The 19,697-nt window shown below is 41.4% G+C and overlaps 1 protein-coding gene across 1 annotated transcript in view; it reads right to left on the reverse strand.

Moving 5' to 3' along the window:
- The window catches only part of KCNJ6 (potassium inwardly-rectifying channel, subfamily J, member 6), a 40,958-nt gene extending 21,536 nt beyond the window's left edge, over positions 1 to 19,422 (reverse strand). The window contains exon 1 of the mRNA XM_009891323.1: positions 18,495 to 19,422. Coding sequence (XP_009889625.1) covers positions 18,495 to 19,422 — 928 coding nt within the window. The remainder of the gene's footprint in view (positions 1 to 18,494) is intronic.
- Between the last annotated feature and the right edge of the window lie 275 nt (positions 19,423 to 19,697).

Raw genomic sequence — 19,697 nt, forward strand, 5'->3', positions numbered from 1 at the left:
CCTGCTGAATTCAGAGGGACTGAATAGAGCTGAAAGATCTCATGAAAGGGGCAGCTAATGAAGTGAAACTTCAGGGAGGTTAGATTCAGCAAATGAAGACCTGCAGTGATTTGGCAGCTGCTGAGAGATCTGTGTGGAAAAGAAGCTGAATCTCTCACAAAACGGAGAATTGGTTTGAGATTAATTTCTCAGCTCTCAGTTCAAATCAGTGTCACAAAATTAATAAACTGATGTCACTTGACAAAGTCGGTACTTACACATGGGGGCTGGTGTAAAACTAGTTGAAAGTCAGTAAAGTTGATTAAAGTCCACGATGCTGTCAGCATAGATACAAAGCTTGAGGTATAAAAGCTGTGGTTCAGAATTGAAGAGATTTTTTTTTCACTTGCACATTCTCAGAAAGTAGTCCAAAGTTTTTCTCCTGTATCCTGTATAAAGGCCTTAGCAGCGGGGTGGGAGTCAAACATGTGGGACATAACTAATTGCTCTTAGCTTGAATGGATCAGGTTCACTTGGACTCTGATTTGCAGACAGGTAGATGGCATTGCCTTATAGACCCTCCAGGAGAAAGCTGGGTTGTAAACTGCCCTTCGTCTTTTATGTTTTGGCTAAAAGACTTTAGAAATAAGCAAGCTAGTTAAAATAACTGAGTATTTTTCTGTTCATCCAGCATCATGAAGGACACTCAGAGGAAAGGTCTCCAGTCTCTTTCTCAAGGAGCCAGGGTTAGATCACTGGGCTAACAGTGAGACACGGGCTTCACTTTGGAGACAGCCAAAGCATCGTGATAAATAAAGGTGTCTCCTGGCCCCAGAGAGAAGGAAGACCCAATTCTCTCTTAGAATGAAGGGAATCTCTTTTTCATTTCTGAGAGTCTACTTCAGCAGCACCCACGCAGTGTTCCTTGTATTGGAAACTTAATAACTTCACTTGAAAATCATGCCTTTTTGATGGCAGTGGAAATAACATGACTTTTAAACAAGTAGAAGAGACTGTCATTGAAGTCGAGCCAGTTATGTGGGAGTCAGATGATTAAGGTAGATATGATGTAGGAGGGAAGAAATACTATCATTTGGAAAAAATACTGTATTTTGAACAGGTTTAATGTTCTCTTCCAGGAAAGTGGGGTTGTTATTATTAAGTGCATTATCAACATTAGATGCAGGGCTTGATTCTTTGTTGATGTGCCTTCCCTGTAATTGTTCACGTCCATGCAAATTGCCTATAAAATGAGTCTAAGTTGTTACAGAGTTGCACAGTTGAAGTCTAAGGGAACTGTGTGCTCACATTTTCAGATGTACAAACAAAAAGTCAGAGGGTGAGGTAAGAGGGAATTTGGGTCTCATCTGGTCACGCCAGTGTCTGGCTGTCTGTCCATAACACAGCAGTCCAGATATCTTATTTCTGATACATTCATAAGGTTTGTTTCATTTTTGTTGGCCCGAGCTGAGTCCTAGCTCAAGGCTGTGCCATGCTGTTCCCATTTTTTCAGGGGGACAATGCTGCTCCGGCACAGATATCTCACCCCTTCCAGGTCTCTGAGTTGTGTGGGGGTCTCAAACTGGCCTCTGAGGCTGCAGCCCAAGAGCCTTAGAGAGGCTGTCGTGTCAGTGTGTGCAAACACCCCCTTAACTTACGCCTTGGCTTAAGGCATATGCTCAGCACCTCGACATGCAGCAGTGCCCAAAGCTGGCACCACTGCAGGCAGCCGAGTGCCCCGAAAGCAGCTGGAGGACAGAGGCAGCAGCATTGGGAGAGGATGATGCTGCGCATGAGCCAGGCACTGCCTGATGCTGAAAGGTCTGTTCTTGTTCTGAAGAAGGTTTCACCTCTGAAGCTTCAGGCCCTCTGTTCCTCTCTTCGCTGCCCACTGAAGATGTCTTGCTTTTGGAGCATGGCTTCTTCACTGGGCCAGTTCCTGATTTCTCTCTGTGTGACCAACCCAAAGCCAAATGAGGCCAAATGACTTGGATCCGAGCATTGATTTTCCCCACATTTTATTCCAATGTGGAGACAAAGAGCATTGCGCCCAATTTGGGAATTCAAATTTAGAGCTTGAAGTATTCATATTTACGCATGAAGTAGTGCTCACATGGTACCTTTTTTTTTTTTTTTGTAATTAGATGGTTTTGCATCCATTACTCTAACATGAGAAAGCGGGGAGGAAGTAGAAAATCTGCACTGAAAACATAATAAGTGCAGCTTCTGAGGTAGATTTAGTGTAATATCTTATGGCCTGGATGCAATAAAATCTCAGTGTAGTGATTACGCAAATGTGATAAACCCTGGTGACGATGTGGATAGACTTAACTCAAAGTGACAGGACTCTTTCTGTTGATTTCAGTGAACTCAGGGTGTTCTCACGCACACTGGCAACTGCTTCATTTTAGGGTCTCAGCATTTTAATATAAACAAGTGCCATGTGGGTAGCGGCCCATAGAAATACCTTTCAAAATGCTGTGTTTTACTGGCAAAATGGTTTTGTGCCGTGAACAAAACTTCTCCACAAGCAAATTTCCTTTTCTCCTCCTCGACAAACTTGTACAACTTTCAAACTGGTAGAAAAATAAGATAAAATATAATCTGTGCTCTAAATGCTTTACTCCAGCCTATAGAAAGCAGCTACTTTCTTTCTAAGCACAATTACTGGTCTGTGGACTTACAGTGGAGGAGCTAATTGATCCTGGACTATAACTGGAATGACAACCGACTGCCGTATAATGCAGGCTCTGAGCCTGCAAGATGTTCTGCGTTAGCAAGTATATTTTGATTTGTACCAATTCTTCTACTTTTCTCTAGCCTTTCTTCCCACATACGTAAACACCGCATCCACAAAATGAGTTAGAGGACCCTGTTACTCATTTGTTGCTTTGCCTGGGATTTGAGTGACCATGTATATTTGAGTGGCCTCTGCCCAAACACTGTCCCTGGTATTTATTGCAATCTTATAAACTCAGGGAGTTTTAACAATCTGCGGTTCAAAATTCAGTGACAAAATTATGTTTCTTCCTTGGCAATTTACAATTGTTTTTAGGGTCCCTTTAGCATCAGGCCTTCAGACTCATGATAATGAAAGTTCAAGATTTTACAGTCTGGAGAACAGAAGGGTATTACCCCAGTACAAATATTACTTTTACAAGACTTTCTAGACTGATCTTACTGTAATTACTTGACGTATATGGAAAGTACAGTTGCTGTATATTATCACCACCTGCTTGCAATACCCTCTTTATATCAGCATGGCTTCATCATTCAGTTGTAGTGTGATGCTACAGGGTCTCATGATAAAGACATTATACCACATATTATAAATGCTAGTATGGATTTATGAGGCAATCTGCATTTTTTTTGCTTTTACAGCACCAATTGTACACTGAGTACTAATCTTCTGCTAGTACACCTGTTCCTGCTCAGTGCTATTTTCTTCTCCTTTTGTTTGAACAACCTACAGGTATGTTATGTATTTTGTCCATTTAAGTTAAGTTATGTCCATCCTCAGATTTAATATTAAATGGTTTTAAAATTGATTTTTCCTTATCTTCTCAAGTCCAGCATAGCTGGAATAATGGAGATAAGGCATTCTGTACTGTATTGTGCTGTTTTCACTTGGAAGGTAAAACCTGGCTGAAGTTTACTGCTTTCCCAGTGGCCAGTGATAGTACTGTGCTGGCTTTTTGGGGGAAATCAGGCTGAAGGGTGCTACTCAAGGGCACACTCCAGCTGTCTTGGGACTGTCTGGACCTCTGTGGGGTCCCTCAGGTGTGATATCCCCTGCATCCCTGCAGGACAATGCTAATTTTTTTTCTGTCCTCACAGCCTATCAGGTACGTGGGTAGAAATGCAGTGTGTTGCCGAGGGTCTGGGCTGTGAGGAGGGAGCAAAGTGTCTGGTTGCCTGACAGAGAAGGTACCCATAAAAATTGGATACCATTGCTCTCAATCTCTGTCAAATAGACTGTTGAGAGGCAAGCCAGAGCTGGAAAACTTGGCTTGGGCAGTATGACAACCTGAGCCCCTATTCTCGGTTTGGGACTGACGCATTCTGCCCTGCTCAGCTCCCCAGGCTCCCTTCCCTCATGTCCCAAGCCATCAGCCTTTGTGTGACCACAGCATGGCAAGGAAATGGCTGTTCTGTGACCTTGGTGCTTTGACACCAATGTGCTGCACAATCTTTCTCATGTTTCCATCACACACCCAAAGCAGTGGTTCATATTTGACACAAAGAGCATTGGATATTTATTGATTTGGGTTTTAGATGTTTTTTTTTTTTTTTCTCTGCCTTCATTTTTGCAAAGTTTGGGGGCTCTGAGGAAGGCTTAGCATAAATAATTGCTGAGATGGCAGAAGAAACAACTCATAGCAGAAGCTAGTTTAGCTGAACAGCTCTCACATTCTCAGGGACAGACACCATGACTTAACTTAAATATTTTGTATATATTTTCATCCAGTGGTTTTATATACAAACACACACACACGTATATACTTTACCCATACTAATGAGTAAGATGTGGTATTGCCATAGTAAGTTAAAGACCCTACTCCTACCCTACGCCTAAATGCCTCTCAAGTGTCTCCACTTCTCATACTAGTCTTCCTCAGTCACACAAATCCCCTTTCAACTCAGTGCAAATCGGCCTATAATTTTTCATCTCTAGCTTGGCTGCTTATATTGCATCACTGGAGATTTACATTACTGTTTTGGCCCCCAAAAGATGAATGTGGTAATTTTCTGTTCCCTCCACCGGGGGTTTCTATGTCACAGTGGAGCATCACATAAAGCTGGATATCAAAACCGGAGTATGGCAGTGCTAGAACAGTGATGTCCAGACCTTGTATTATAAACAGGGTTTCATGCTCAAGAAACATCCTTGCTTCTGAAGGGAGAAGAGCTTAATTTGGAAAAAAATTCCAGGGGAACTCCTGGAGATATTTTAATTTTTTCTCTCTGACCATTCTTCTGGTCTGCTTGATGTGATATTTACATAGTGTAATGAAAAGAGTTTTGAGAGAGATCTGATCTCTGCTTTGGCTGCCATGAAGAGGATCAGCCTTGAGATCTGTGTGTGTTTACAAGAGTCTCTAGCTCTCTGCTCTAGTTCTGTTATCTTTTAAATGAAATCATTAGCACATATTTGTAATGGACCTGCTATACCTGGTGTAATTTTGGCTCTCGGTTCCTTTCTTTGTAACAGATTATGCACTAAACCACATATGACAGATGGAAAGCGTGGTAGGAGGCGGTGAATTCAGTACATAAGAAAGGGAGGTAGAGTAAGGTGTATTTTCATGGGCTGAGCATTTTTGTACATAGCAGTGTTTGTATTTGCCATGAACAGTTTGTATGATGAAATATTCAAGATTTGTTGGGGCTGTCTTTGTGGAACGGCTTGTTCCATCCATATGCAGAAGGAACAGTGACTGCAGAGAACAGAACAACTGCAGGACTGCTGCAATACAGCGTGCCCAAGGGAATGATATCCTGCCTGATGCCACCGTTCCTCCCATAGGTATGGAGTCTCCTCAAATGTTGTGAAGTCCCCCTTTAATAGACAAGACTTACAGTATGGGTACTTTATCTAGATTATAAACATTTATCTGCTTCTAATCTTCCATTTGTCGTTTAATTAGAATCTTAATTGCTTCTGCTCTGAGGCCATTAGGGAGCTGACAGGCATTGCACAGCTCAATTTATTCCTTTAGGGTTCTAATTCAAAGGCCACCAGAGACTGAGACCTACTCCATGGGTTTGGAAGAGCTTTGAATCAGGCTCAAAGTTGTATATAAAACATTTGATACACATTGGTAGAGGGTGTTTCTGGACTGGATTTCTATCACTGATGGCTTTTGCATACTTAAATGGTATTTTATGTCCCTTTGGAGGGTAAAGAAAGGCGGATGTAGCAAGGTTAAGATTCATGTTTTGTGTCTTAAACCCTGGTCTTGACTCATTTAACAGGGTTTTAAAACCCTGTTGTAGTTGTGTTCAAGCCCTGAGGGAAGAGTCTTAAAGAGGAGTTTGAGCATAGTTATAGAATAAGCTGGAGCACAGACAGGCAACTTTCATTCAACTGTTCCTAATTTATCTTTAAGTTGAAAAATGAGTACTGGGTCTATTTTGAAATATTTGTCTTTTGAAAGGACTTAGATCTTTACCTCATTATTCTTTGCTACAGAAAATAAAATAAAAAAAAAACCCAACAATTTAATTCTAAAATCAGAAAGGGGAACAGAGCAGTTGTTCTCCAGGGGTATAGCTGGAGGAGGCCAGTTATGAAGTGGGGGCTTGAGCTCATTCTGCGCGAGCTACTGTGATGCTTCCCTTGAGCTGATGTCAACCCCTCTCTTTTGGTGTTGGCCCCCTTTCCTGCCCTGCCCCACACTGTTGGAAGTGCTGCAAGTGACCGCTTTGCTGTGTGGTCTTGACACGCAACCATAATGGTACTTACAGCAAGTATTTCTAAAATGAATATGCTGCAAAAATGCTCTGGGAAGGCTTGAGTTGCTGTAAAAAGGTGCACAAAATGGGGCCAGATCAGTCACTCGTAAAGCCCCAGACTTGATTAGCCAGGTGCTGGCAAACGATGGGGCAGTTGTGTTGTGAAGGCAGACAGTGGCGTCTGTCTTCCCAAGAGAGCCTGCCCTTGTCTCGTTGCAGGAGAATGGCATTTTCCTCAACGGCAAAGCTAAACCTCCTCCACTTCACAGCCGTGTAGATGTGGCTACTGCCTTTGAAGCAGATTTTTGGCCAGACAAGAATCCTTGACTGACTCGAAACCTTTGGCTTTGGGCTCTTCTACACTTTTTCATGGCATTTGTCATGGCCCTGTTGGCAGTTAGAAACTCATTGCTGCACTTATTATCTGAAAAACTAGCTCATTTGTTGTCTTCTCACTGTAAAAAGAGACTAATGGAAAAGGAATCTGAAAATTATGAAAAGGGAAGGGTTTTTTCCTGTCCTGGAGATCTAAGTGTAATAAATTAATACTTCTCATGCAAGAATGAAAAAATTTGAACCTAATGGCTGGTTAAAAAACGTGCCAGCACAATTTAATTGGACTGGCTGAGTCATAAATCTTTTTTTGTTATGGTGGTGCCTGGCAGCTCTGCCATAATCATATTGATTTTTCTCCTTTAGTGGTAAGCCCCTGTCTCTTCAGTTCACATTAGTCTGTATCAGTCCGAAATATGGAATAAAGGTTGTCAACCCTCTTGTGCCTTGGGGCTCACCCCAAAAACTCATCTTAAACATCTTGACTCTCTTGCTAGATACAAGGCTACCAGTTGTGGTGATGACGGTGATGATGACAATGATGATAATAACAATAATGATAATTGAGCAATTGCTCGTAGTTGGATTTTGGTAGCTTGAATCACACAGAGCCTGTCCAATGGAAAGAGAAGGGGGCAGTCACAGAAGTGTTGGATGCCCGTCTCCACCTCCCTCACTGTCTAGAGGGGCAGAAAGATGCAAAAGAGGGTGTCTGTGGCCAGAGAAGTGGGACAAAATCCAGGACAAGCAGGGAATGCTGTGAGTTAGTGCAATATTTGGATCACTTTTCGAAGACTAGTTGTCTGATGGAGCGCAGCCTTACAAGTTTAAGATTTCCTCTTCCATCAGACCTCCTGGAGCAAAGCGGTTGCAGAGGCTGCCTGCCTGCCCACAGCAATGAACTCATGCTCCTTACCCAGTTCTGCCTGTCCTCTCTGAGGCACTACTGTCTCCAGTGGCTCAGTGATGGCCACAGAACAGCTTTCAAGTATATAAACCACAATTTCTTAAGTGGTGACATGGGAGAACAATGCAAGCTGTTAGCTGTTCTATTCATTTTTCAAAGCCATTCAATTCTTCACAGCTATAAAATACTAGGAGAAGCTGTCTTTGAGTTGTATAATCACAGACTAATTTGGGCTGGAAGGGATCGATGGAGTCATCTGGCCCTACCCGCTGCACAAAGCACAGCCAAATAGCTTGAGTTGCTCAGGGTTTATGCAGTCAAGTTATGAATATTTCCTGGGATGATGATTCTCCTGTCCCCCTGGGCCCCTGTTTCAGGGTCTTACCAGCTTTATGGTAAAAAAAAAAAAAAAGTTTTTCCTAGTGTCTAATCAGAATTACCTGCTTTGCGACTTGCGCATCTTGCCTCTTGTCCTGTCACCCTGCCTCCATCTTCTCTGTAATTTCCAATTAAGCAGGTTCACATAACAAGATCCTCCTGCACTGTCTCTTTTCCAGGCTGAACAGTCCCAGCTCCCTCCTCCTCTCATAGTGTGTGTCCTGTGCTCCAGCCCCTCACCATCTTGGTGTCTGCTGGACTCACCTCAGTAATTCCATGTCCATCTTGTACTGGAGAGCCTTGAACTGGACACAACACACAGGAGCTGGCCTCACAAGTGATAAACAGAGAGGAACAGTCACTTGCCTCAAGCTGCTGAGTACGCTTTTACTAACACAGGACAGGATGCAGCCAGCCTTATTTGCTATAAGGATTTATTTTGGTGTGTATCATTAATTTGCTTGATAGCTTGGGCTGAGAGTTGTAGTTTAATGAATTGCTTAGGACTGTGTTTGCAGAGACTTTTAGTCATTTTACTCCAATTAATTAAGTGTGGGCAGCAACGTTAATTGCACGTGTGAACCTGAGCCCACTCATCTTCTCAGGAAGCCTGTACCGAAGGACAGAGTTAGGCTGTGGTGCTTGCTAGCTTCCTTCCTCGTCTTGTCTTTTTCCTCTTTTATTCTCACTGTCGCTTTGGTGACGTCAGGGACATGCTAGCCTCTTCCAACTCCGTTTAGTAACAGCTATGAATTCAATTCAATTCAAAATCCCCGGGGCATTGGCTCCCCTATTATCCTTGGCCAGTGCCATGAGCTGTCCCGAAGCAGACGTCTTGGTGGCCCATTTCCCTTTCCTTGCTATGATAGTGGCCTGCATTCATGCTGACCTAACTGTAAGACACTGCCTCCTCTGGTGCTCAGGGTGTGAGGTCAACTTCTGATCAATTCTGTCTGGGGAAGCTGTTTGTACAGTACATGGCTCTGTAAAATTAATCTGCTGGGAGGAGTCTGGGAACCTACAACCTGGCATCCTTTGCAGGGCAGAAAATACTATAGAGTGTGTGCTACCCTTCCCACTATTTATCTCTGAGAAGTTAGTGGAGCTGATCCAAACATTCCCTATGAATTGGTTTTCTAAATAAAATTTTGTCATCCCTCAGGAATCTCAAACGGGTTCCTCATGAGCACTGAAATTTTGGTTTTGGTGATCTCTTTCATTTTTGCTTTGTTTTCATGCTTTGAATGTTTCTTTAAATCAAGTTTATTTATTGGTTAAATTGCAAGAATGGAGTATCTCAAATTTAACAGTCCTATATTTATTAAAATAACTAATTTTTAAACAAAAGTTTTGTTTCATTTCATAGAAATCCCAACAAATGAAAATTGTCAAAACTAGGAAGAGCCAGGTGGTGAGACACTGGAAAAAAACAGGTGGTGAGACACTGGAACAGGTTGCCCAACAAAGTTGTGGATGCCCCATCCCTGGAAGTGTTCAAGGCCAGGCTGGATGGGGTTTTGAGTACCCTTGGCTAGTGGAAGGCGTCCCTGCCCATGGCAGGGAGGTTGGAACTAGACGGTCTTTAAGGTCCCTTCCAACCTAAACCATTCTATGATTCTATGGTACGATCCTATGAACAGAAATCTTGGGAAGTGCCACGTTTCATTTTTTCCTAATTCTCTTGGGAATGGTGGGAATGAAGGAGAAAGAGTAAGCGAGCAAGAGTACAAGGCTGATCACGCAAGGTCTTTGTGCCTTTCACATTTGTTGTCACAGCAGCTGCCTCATTGCTCCTGGAAGATCCTCTCTCTTTCCATCTCTTCTGTCAATACAGCAGATTTGGAGAAGAGAGGAATGGAGTACAACCAGAAAAATGAGATGTGTGTTGCTTGGCAGTTATACAGGTTGTCACACGAGGAAATGTTTTTTGTATCAAAATCAACTTTGTAATAATAAACCACAGATGTTCAGCATCACTTAGTGGGCCATTCGCACCTAACATTAAATGAGTTGTTAAATGAATCTGAATGTTGTACGCTGAGGGCATGCTGCATTGGAATATGGCTGTTTGGTAGTGTATTCTTGTGTTGAAGCTCTGGATCATCCTCCTCACTTAGTGAAAAGAGCAGGCCAGCCTCCCTCCAGGTGTGCGGCGCAGATTGATGCTGCTATGAGCTGCAGGTGGGAGTGCTGAGAAATGTGTGGCTGCTCAGTGTAAGCAGTCCATGTGCGTATGCTGCAATCGGTGCCTATGCTGCTGCTTGGACTCGGGCTCAGACTCACCAGCGTGGTGTTAGTTTGCTCCTCTTTGGTGACACAGATTCTCCGAACCCCCTTTGGCTACAAGGATAAACTAGAGCTCAGCTGCTCTGTAGCGTCAGGGTGGTGAAAAACAGGCAAAGCACATCAGCAAGTCCGAGCTTCTGTCTCATTTTCCTTGAAATGTCACGAGTGAGACCACCAAGACCACTGCAATTCTTTGTGATCTGTTTTTGCTGGAAGCCCTTGAGGATTTTTCCTAGCGGCCTTGGGAAACCCAGAAGTATGCCATAATGGGAGTTTTTAGCACTGACAGCAGCTTTGTAGGATAGAAAGCATATACTCATAAGTCTTCTCTGTCTTTTTTCATGTACTTTATGTAGCCAGTGGGGTTAGCGGCAGTCCATAGCCTGGTATTTTTAATCTATCCAACTTTGATTTGAATTTCTGATTTACTTAACAGCTTTGCTTCCTCATCTTTCAATCTTTTAGGTCACTTTTGACTTTACAGTTTCTGCTCTATTCAATTTTGTGAAAACTTTCTGCCAAAAGTGAATAATCTACCTGCTTACATTGATTAGAAACCAATGTAAATATTTGTAAGTTTACAGAGGCCTTACTGTTATCAAGGAGTATAACGTAACATGTTTATCCTTCATTACAATTCAGTGAGACAGAACAGGAGGAAACAATACTATACAGCTGGAAGTAAATAAGCACCAAGAGAAGAAGTGAAAAGATGATATTCTCAAAATGTGGGCAAGAACAGAATTTGCCAAAAATATTTCCCATAGTTTTGAACTGTAGGCTAGTTAAGTATGCTTCATATCTGGAGATCAAACAAGAGCAAACAAGGTAATCAACATGAAATAATCAGTTCATTTTGGCAGAAGTTCCAGGGGTGAGACATTGCCCTGACTCAAATCAGCGTGTGCCTGGGATTTCATCCCTCAGGCTCAGCAGCTTTCGTCTCCAGGTTGATAACAACCTCAGATGACCAAACCCAAAAATCTAAAATTACAAATGAGAGATGTATTTTTCCTTTTCCAAATCAGCCGTTTCAGTGTTGACCCTTCATTGATACCATTCCAAGAGCAAGTGGGCAAACTGAGTATGCTCAGCTTAATAGTTACTGTCTTGAAAAGTGCTCAGAAATGTAAAAGGCACTTCATTGTCCTGAAGCACTTCTCAGGAGGGCTCAGAAATCATGTCTCTGCTTTGTTAGCAGGTGGAAAATGTTCAGTGAGCTAATTCTGCCTGGGAAATCCTTTGACCTGGATAACACTGCTGTGCCCTTTGCAGAGAATCATCCCTTTGATTTTGTAAAGTGGAGATCTTTGTGATGGAGAATGTGTGGGCACAGGGGACACAAGCATTGCTCAGTGCAGCTCAGCCTGTACCTTCTTGGTCCCTCCAGTAATTACGCTGGGTCTGGAGACCCAAGGACTCTGCAGTAGCAGCTTCGCAGACACCTTGCTTCTGTACTAATACTGCTGGAAAACACAATTGCCTGAAGCTATGCTGGAGGCAGCGGTGTTTGTTAAATGTCTGGCACCACAGGGTTTTAGGGGGAGTCTGCCGGTGGTGGCTGATGAAGTCGGAGCTGGTCAAGGAGGAGGGTGCCAGCACAGCTTCCCACCGTGCCCTTCTGCTGAGGAAACTGCAGCAGGGCCAATGTTAAAGCACAGCTTTGGGATCCTATCAATCCTCTGGCCATGGAGATCATGAGCGCTGCAAGGAATAATGTGTGTAGGCTCACGACTGAGAAGGAGTGGTGAGCAAAGACCATCTCTCTCTGCTTGCCACTGTGCTAGGAAAGGAGCGACGCTGACGACAGAGGTCTATGGGAGTGTGCAAAGAAGTGGAAGTAGCCTTTTCTCTCTGTGCAGAATGACCTAATACAGTTTGCAGGACATGATGTGCAAAATGAAGCTCTTGTTCTGCAAATTGTGTTCAGACTAGAATTATTTAGGAATATCTGATTAGCTGTAGGGAAGAGTTTTTTAACACAGAGGGGTCTCAAACTTATTTTTTAGGGATCATACTTTTTAACATATGAGTTACTGCCTGAATCTGAATATTATATCTGAACATTTACTGTTGAGTGAGCAGCTGTAGCTGTGAAGAGCTGAGCAGCTAATTGGTGAGAAACGTATGAAAGATGGACAATAGGCTCTTATCAAACACTCAGTAACACGTTTGCATAGTATAACACTATTCAGAGAATGAAGCTGTTAAACAAAATGTGTAATCCCTTTTCCCTGCCTTCTCTAAAAGTGATACAGACTCTTTCACCAAAATTTTGGTTGAAATACAATCAGCATATCTCTTTTCTCATGAACTTTGCTCCCTGACTTCTTTCTGTTTTGCATATTGTTTTGACTATTGTGAAATTGTAATTGCCTTATTTAAGCCTTGTAGTCTCCTTCACCAAATAGACTAATCATTTCTGCCTGTAGAGAAAGCTCCCTGAAAGAAACATCACAATGAAATCGAAGTGCCTTTCTTTGCTGTATTCAGAACTCCAGCTCACGACTGCAGTCACTCGTGCTAACATCCCTCATTTTCAGTGTTAGAATTAATAACAATGAAACATTTTGTTAGAATTAACAAAATGAAAATGTGAGCAAGGAACATAAGTGAAAGGGACTGCTGGAAAGCACTAGAAAAATGGGGCTATATGAGAAGGTGAACCTATATGTCTAAGTCTAGCACCCAGTGTCAAGAGATGTGAAAACTCTTAAAACAGAAAGAAAGGAAAACCAAAGACTGGAAAGCCTCTGTATTCTCACCGTTCCTGAAATTGTGATGATCCAGCCTAGAGCAGAAGCTGTTTATTCTTAACCTTGTTTAAATTGCATTTCAGTCAATGTACATTGGTCACATCCCAAAGCACAACAATCAAATCTACTTTCACCAGTTGCCTTGCAGAAACACTAGGGTGTGAGAAATCCTGGTTCCTTTCTTCCTTTCATCTACATCCCCTCAGAAGTAATTTGAGAGCATGAACAGCTCTTCTTTGAAGAGTAGTAGAAAATTCTACCAAAAAACTGTAACCCGAGCAAGGCTTATTTGGAGAGAGAGTGAAGTCTGCTGAGATGTTTTGAAAGGTTGGAGCTGCTAACATACATATCAAAGGGAGATATTTGTAAGGATTGGGCAAGGATAAGGGGTAAACATGGAAATTCATCTGGGAGAAATAAAAAAGACAATAAATCAGTCAGTCAAAGGGGCTGTAGTGAAGAATGGTAATGGTTTTATACAATGTTTGTCCAGTCGATAGCATCATTTACTGTATAAATAACCGTCTATGTGAACAGTTTATTGCTTTCCACACTCATATTCCACAGCTGGCAAGAGTGTTTGTTTATGTATCTATAGACCATTCTGCAAATACTGCTCTCAAGCTGCTGGTATGTCAGAATTATAAATGCACCCTATTACAAGTTTATTTGTAAAATTAGCCATATGAAAATAAAGTTATCTGTCTAGCTTTGTTGCTTTTTTTTGACAGTTATATATATATGCAGATTACTTTCTTTCCTCAGTACTGTTTCAATTTTCATGGTTTTATTTTTAGGCAGAGGGAATTGCCAGAGTGTCATCTAGTGCACTCTACTGGCCAGATACAACTTCACCAAGTCTGAGGGCCTTGCTGGCTTAAGTAGGTTGAAATACTTCATATGCCTTTCTTGTGTTAGAAAATGTTATTTTCTGTAAATTAATGCAGGTTTACACGAGGGATTTGAAAGGCGCTGCTTATAATTCAGTAACAGCATTACCAACAAGGCTGTTCAGGATACTCCTCTCTCTCTCTCTCTCTCCTTTTTTTGTAAATACCACTCTCTGAGTTTCTGTTGCTTTCTCTGTCTCTCAATTTCTCTAGCTATTGTAATGTGTCTCACCTTCTCACTTCATGTCCCCAAATTTAAAAGGCTTTTCTTCTCTTGGTCTTTGTTTATTTCCTATATCAGAATACACACATTTGGAAGTCTTGTTTGATTTTGTGATGAGTAGTTTGCTTATAATGATAAGACCTCCCTTAAAATGGATTTCACTAGGCCAAAAAGGCTTAAAAATTTCAAGCCTATTGTTAGGAAGAGGCTATTAAATAATCATAAAAAACTCCTAATTATAGAGGTTTTTTAAAAATTTAAAACAAATAAACAAGTTCTTGAAATCCAAGCCTTTGTGCCTACTGTTTTGGGGAGACAGGGTTTAGGATCTTTAAGCCAAAGTTTTTTTGTTGGTTCAAGGAAAAAAATATAATTTTCTCAAATTCTATTACTATAAATGTGCATACTCTACCAAATCTCTTAATTGACCTCTAACAAATCTCTTAAGTGGTCTCCAGAAAATAATACGAAAGCAGTGGTGGCACTTTAATGTAAACCAACTATTTTGAATGGCAAATATCGAGTACTGCTGAACTGAGATCAGCGTGTTAGTCATGTTCTTTCCAGTTAGTTCATTTGCATTTAATGTTACAGCTCTTCCATAAGGAGCCGGAGGGATGCCAGACTCCTGCTTTCTAGGTCTGCGTAAGCGTGGCACCAGAGCCTTTGCTGGTATGGGGCTATTCTGTCAGTGCCACAGCTGTAGTCTGACACTGAAAGAAGCACAAGTGCCTCCGAAACAGCTTTGCTATCACAGGTGGATGTTACTTAAGTTTTCACAGAGTTAGTATCAATCCTTGCATCTTGCTGGCACTGCTACCTGCCATTAGCATGGTGGGAAATGGAACGGGGGCTGCAAAATACGGAAATAACAGATGTGTTCTTCAGATATGGTGGGGCTTGGTTGGACTTTTGCCCTGCATTCCTGAAGGCTCATTGGTTGCTTCATGGCAGCCTAATGTACTTCACGCCATGATTGGATCTTTTGGACACCTGAGAGTTGTGTATCGGTATCAGGAAAACCACAGGAGAAAATCTTTGCAAGAGTGTTATTCTTTGAACCCAAAGGGATATTTTTGAATGTCATTGTAAATAAATAAAGAATATCACATATTGGAAGGCTACATAAAAAAACATTTAAAAAAAGACAGTCTTGTTTTGAGTTTTTGCTGATGCTGTATGAAGTAGTCAGATTGTCTTCATGTCTTGTTGAAAGCGCCTTGTTGAAGATTCTGCCCTCAAAGTAACCTTCATGGTAGAATGAATGTGAATAGTGATACATCCTAGGCTAACATTTTGGTATATGCTTTGGTAAAGATATATCTACTTTTTTTGCATCTCAGAAAGATATGGTGATGCTTCCAAGGGGAATTAGGGGGTCCTTGATTTGATCTTTCTGCTGAATTTCAGTTTGGTTAGTTATTTCAGTTTCGCCTAATAAAATGCATGATTCTTCATTTCCTGTCGTAACATGCAATGCAGTGTTCACATGACAGTATATAGACAGTTGTGCTTCACACTACAGGTAGATGTGCTTTTGAAGCCCTTAAGGTGTATAAAATGATATTACCTGCTCAGTAAAACTTTAAACAGAATAATATCAATAATTAATAAAAATAACAGCAAATGTTTATACTTAGCATTTTCCACTGTGTTACTTGTTGTTAAAGGGATAAATGTTGTCAGTGTGGGGAAGCTCTGAAAATACAGAAAGGATTGTTTTCACTGGTCAAACTCGGAGTGGCTTTTCTGGTGAATAACATAAGCTAATTATCTCAATCTGGTTTTTACCCATGAGCAACGATCCTGAATGATGATATTGCTATAGCTGAGGTCACAGTTTTGTCGCTCCAGCTTTAATGTTTTTATATCCCACGACTTTCACCAATGTTGGTGGGTACGATGGGTAGTGTGTTGCCTGCTCTTCAGGGCTGGAGATCAATTTATAAACAACTTCTTTTGCTGCTTTCACTCTACATTAGGTGTAAGAAGGAAAAGTGAATATATGATGGCCTAAATTTTCTTTCAGTGTTTGCCAGGATGTAACTGGAAAATATTTGTAAATCAAAAAAGGGAAAGTGTCTAGTTTTGGTAGAAAGTTGATCTGATTGCACTTTCAACAAAAATAACCCAATACCTGTGGGCAAAGCACAGAACAAGGGTCTACTTCTACACAAACGTGTTTTAGAAATTGTGCTAGTAATTACAACTTCAGTCTTCTCCGATGCCATGGTTATGTGGCATTATTTGAAGCTCACCCCTTATATCTCATGCAGCTGTGAGCTAGAGAGCTGACCCAAACAGAACAAAATGGAACAGCTTAAAATGGTAAATGTAGCTACCTATCCAGTGCCAGGGTATCACCTTAATCCTGGACGGCTTCAGCGGGTTTTCAAAACACTGCATCCAGCTTCTTTGTTAGTATGGACTCTTCTAGCATTTTATGTTAGAATTTGCCAGTTCGAGCAGTCTGAGAGGCAGCCCCCTCCGGTGAAGGCTGATAATGGCTGAGTGGAAGCTGTGGTCAGTATCAAAGCCGCAAAGGAGATCCCGGGAAGCCGTGGGAGTGAAGGGGGTGAAGGTGAGGTAAGGGAGGGAGGGTTAAACAATGAAAAGTGAGGAGACTTAAGGCAACAAAGCTACATTTGATGCACTGCAGAAGTATACTGTCTTTTGATCTTATAGGTATTTTCAGTGTGATGGTTTTTGTACTTCTACTACTTGCCAATCATTTTTCTGCAAAACATGGTGTTCAGTAAACCTGGAAATCTCCACTGCTCTTTGACATGTCAAGTTTGTGTAGTTGCAATGCAGAAATTTCAAAATGGTTTCAGCTAACAAACAGCAATTTCCTCATCATCTCACCCGACGGTGATGCAGATGTTTGAAACCTCTGTGCCTACTGCATGTTTCAGAAACACTAAACATTTCATCTTGACTTCTCTTCAGTACCACCTACTTCCTGGAAAATTTGGAAGCCTTGCATTTACCACTTCAAATTCTCTGCCAAGTTCCTTTCAATTTTTTTTTTTTTTCTCCATTTTTGTCTCACACGTTTATTATATGGTGACAAATGCAGTTTTCTTCTGACACCACATAATAGACGTGCGAAACACACACACATATGTTCTAGTAAGAGACTGCTCTTTACTTCCTGGCTCCAGTTGCAAAACATGAGTCAGGGTTAGAAAGGTTGTACCTGTCAGAGATGTGTAATCTGCATCCTCAAACTTTCCCAGCTTTTGCTACAATAGTGGGGAAAAATGGCAAATCTCGTTCTTCTGTTTCTATACTCAATGTTTCCTCCTCCCCAAACACATCTTTTCTTCATTTTATAATCACCATTCCCTTGTAATTATTATATTTACTCACTTCAGAGATTGATGCTGTCATTAACAGGAAGAAATATCCCTCCATCTCCTAAAACAAGTGTAGCAGCACTCTGACTGCAGGAGGTACAGCAGTTTTAGAGAAAGCATCCTCCTACTATACTGATTTTAATGAAAAGAAGAAAAATTACTAGTCCATTTGCTATGAATTCCAAGCACTATTTTTCACCACGTCAAGTGATATCTGATGTTCTGCTGTATAATTGTAGGTAATGACCAAACAGCCTCTCAACAAGACTCTAGTGACATACCATGCCTTATTTATATATACCAGTTTTAAGTGTTCTGTACACTTCTGCAGTGTGTAGGGGGCCTCAGTGCAATACAAAATCAGACAGATCTTTTGTGAGCTAAAGCGGAACAAGCCCCATGTTACAAGTTAAAACAAAACCAAGCAAACAAGCAAGCAAAAAGAGAAAACTGAACACATTATCCCTTCCTTCTGCACCCAAGCAGGATAGGAATTTAACATGAAGCAGTTATTCTGCAGTTACCCATGTGTGGCTGGAAGCAGCATGAACTATGGTGCTTCCACGTTAATCATAAACAGTTTTGTATTGAATTTTTTTCTAAATCATTTTATCCCACATGGTCCTAGTGGTTGACTTGCTCCTGCAATAGAATGACAAATAACTGGGTGACATGCTTTGAAAAATTTAGAAAACAAGAAATTCTATCCCGTTTTCCAAACAGATCAGAAAAAACACTAATTACATTAGGCAAGATGGAACAGACAATTAAACTGGGCATGCTTTAAATTTTGAAGCTAACCAGATAACTGACGCCTTTTTCAAAAGTAATGACTATTGAAGTGATTCCTTGAAAATGAAGCAAATCCACTGATTTTCCTTTCTAAAATTAAAGCATTTACCTTATACAAAGTATAAGAAATGTTACCTGTTGCCTCCACCATTCCTTCTAGGATTACAACAATTTCTAGCTCCTCTTTGGGCAACTGGGCTTTGGAAATCTCCCAGAAAGGACTCTGCTGGTTAATTTCATGGCTGATGATCAGTGGTGAAACCAAAAAGAGACGATCATCCCCTGTGTAATAACCTACGTTGATATCTGTCTGGTTGAGTGGTATAAATTCCCCCTCCTTTGTCTGTTTGGATTTGATCAACTTGGCTCGTATTGATGCCTCTACAATGTGTGAATTCCTAAGGTCTCCTACTCGGAACATCAGACACAGCTTTCCATCCCGCATGGAAATAACTGCGTTTGTAGAAAAAACCAAGGTTTCTGCCCTCTTCTTGGGTTGGGATATTTTCACAAACATGCAGCCAACCATGAAAGCGTTGACGATAGAACCTAAAACAGACTGCACTAAAAGCAGAATAATTCCCTCGGGACACTTGTCCGTGATGACCCGGTAACCATACCCAATGGTGGTTTCTGTCTCGATTGAGAATAAAAAGGCTGAGACAAACCCATTGAGGTTGCTGACGCATGGGGTCCACGTGCTGTCCCCTATATGATCCATATCTCCTCGCATGTAGGCAATTAGCCACCAGATCATTCCAAAGAAGAGCCAGGTCACAGTGTAAACCATGACAAAAATCAACAGGTTGAACCTCCACTTGAGATCGACTAAGGTAGTGAAGATGTCAGTCAAGTAACGGTAAGTCTCTCTGACATTCCCATGGTGGACGTTGCATTTCCCATCTTTCCTAACATACCTCTGGATTTTTCTCTTGGCACATTCTTTGTTTATATTTTTTGGCAGATCCTCTCTAGCTTGTTTGGGCAACTTTGGCTGATGAATAGTGACAGGGCTCTCTATGTCCTGCTCCATTGAGTCTTCTTCCAGTACGTTAGCTGCCATTAAAAACAAACAAACAAGAAAAAGGCAGGCATTATTTTTCTTATTATTTCTCTAAGTCAACACACAACTTCCTCCTGTATTACTGGCATAAAATCGCTATTAATCAATAAAATTATTATCCTTGTTCTTTGCTTACTTATTAGGCGCATAACACAAAACTCAAATAGTGCCAACCATCCTCAATTTATTGCTAAATAGAAACTGAAGGAAAACTCTCTTTCTTGTTTCCTCTCTGTCAGGTCATCCTATCTACACCCATACTTAAATTCTGCAAG

The sequence above is a fragment of the Charadrius vociferus genome, unplaced genomic scaffold (assembly GCF_000708025.1).
Source record: "Charadrius vociferus isolate BGI_N301 unplaced genomic scaffold, ASM70802v2 scaffold298, whole genome shotgun sequence".
In the NCBI taxonomy this organism is placed as follows: Eukaryota; Metazoa; Chordata; class Aves; order Charadriiformes; family Charadriidae; genus Charadrius; species Charadrius vociferus.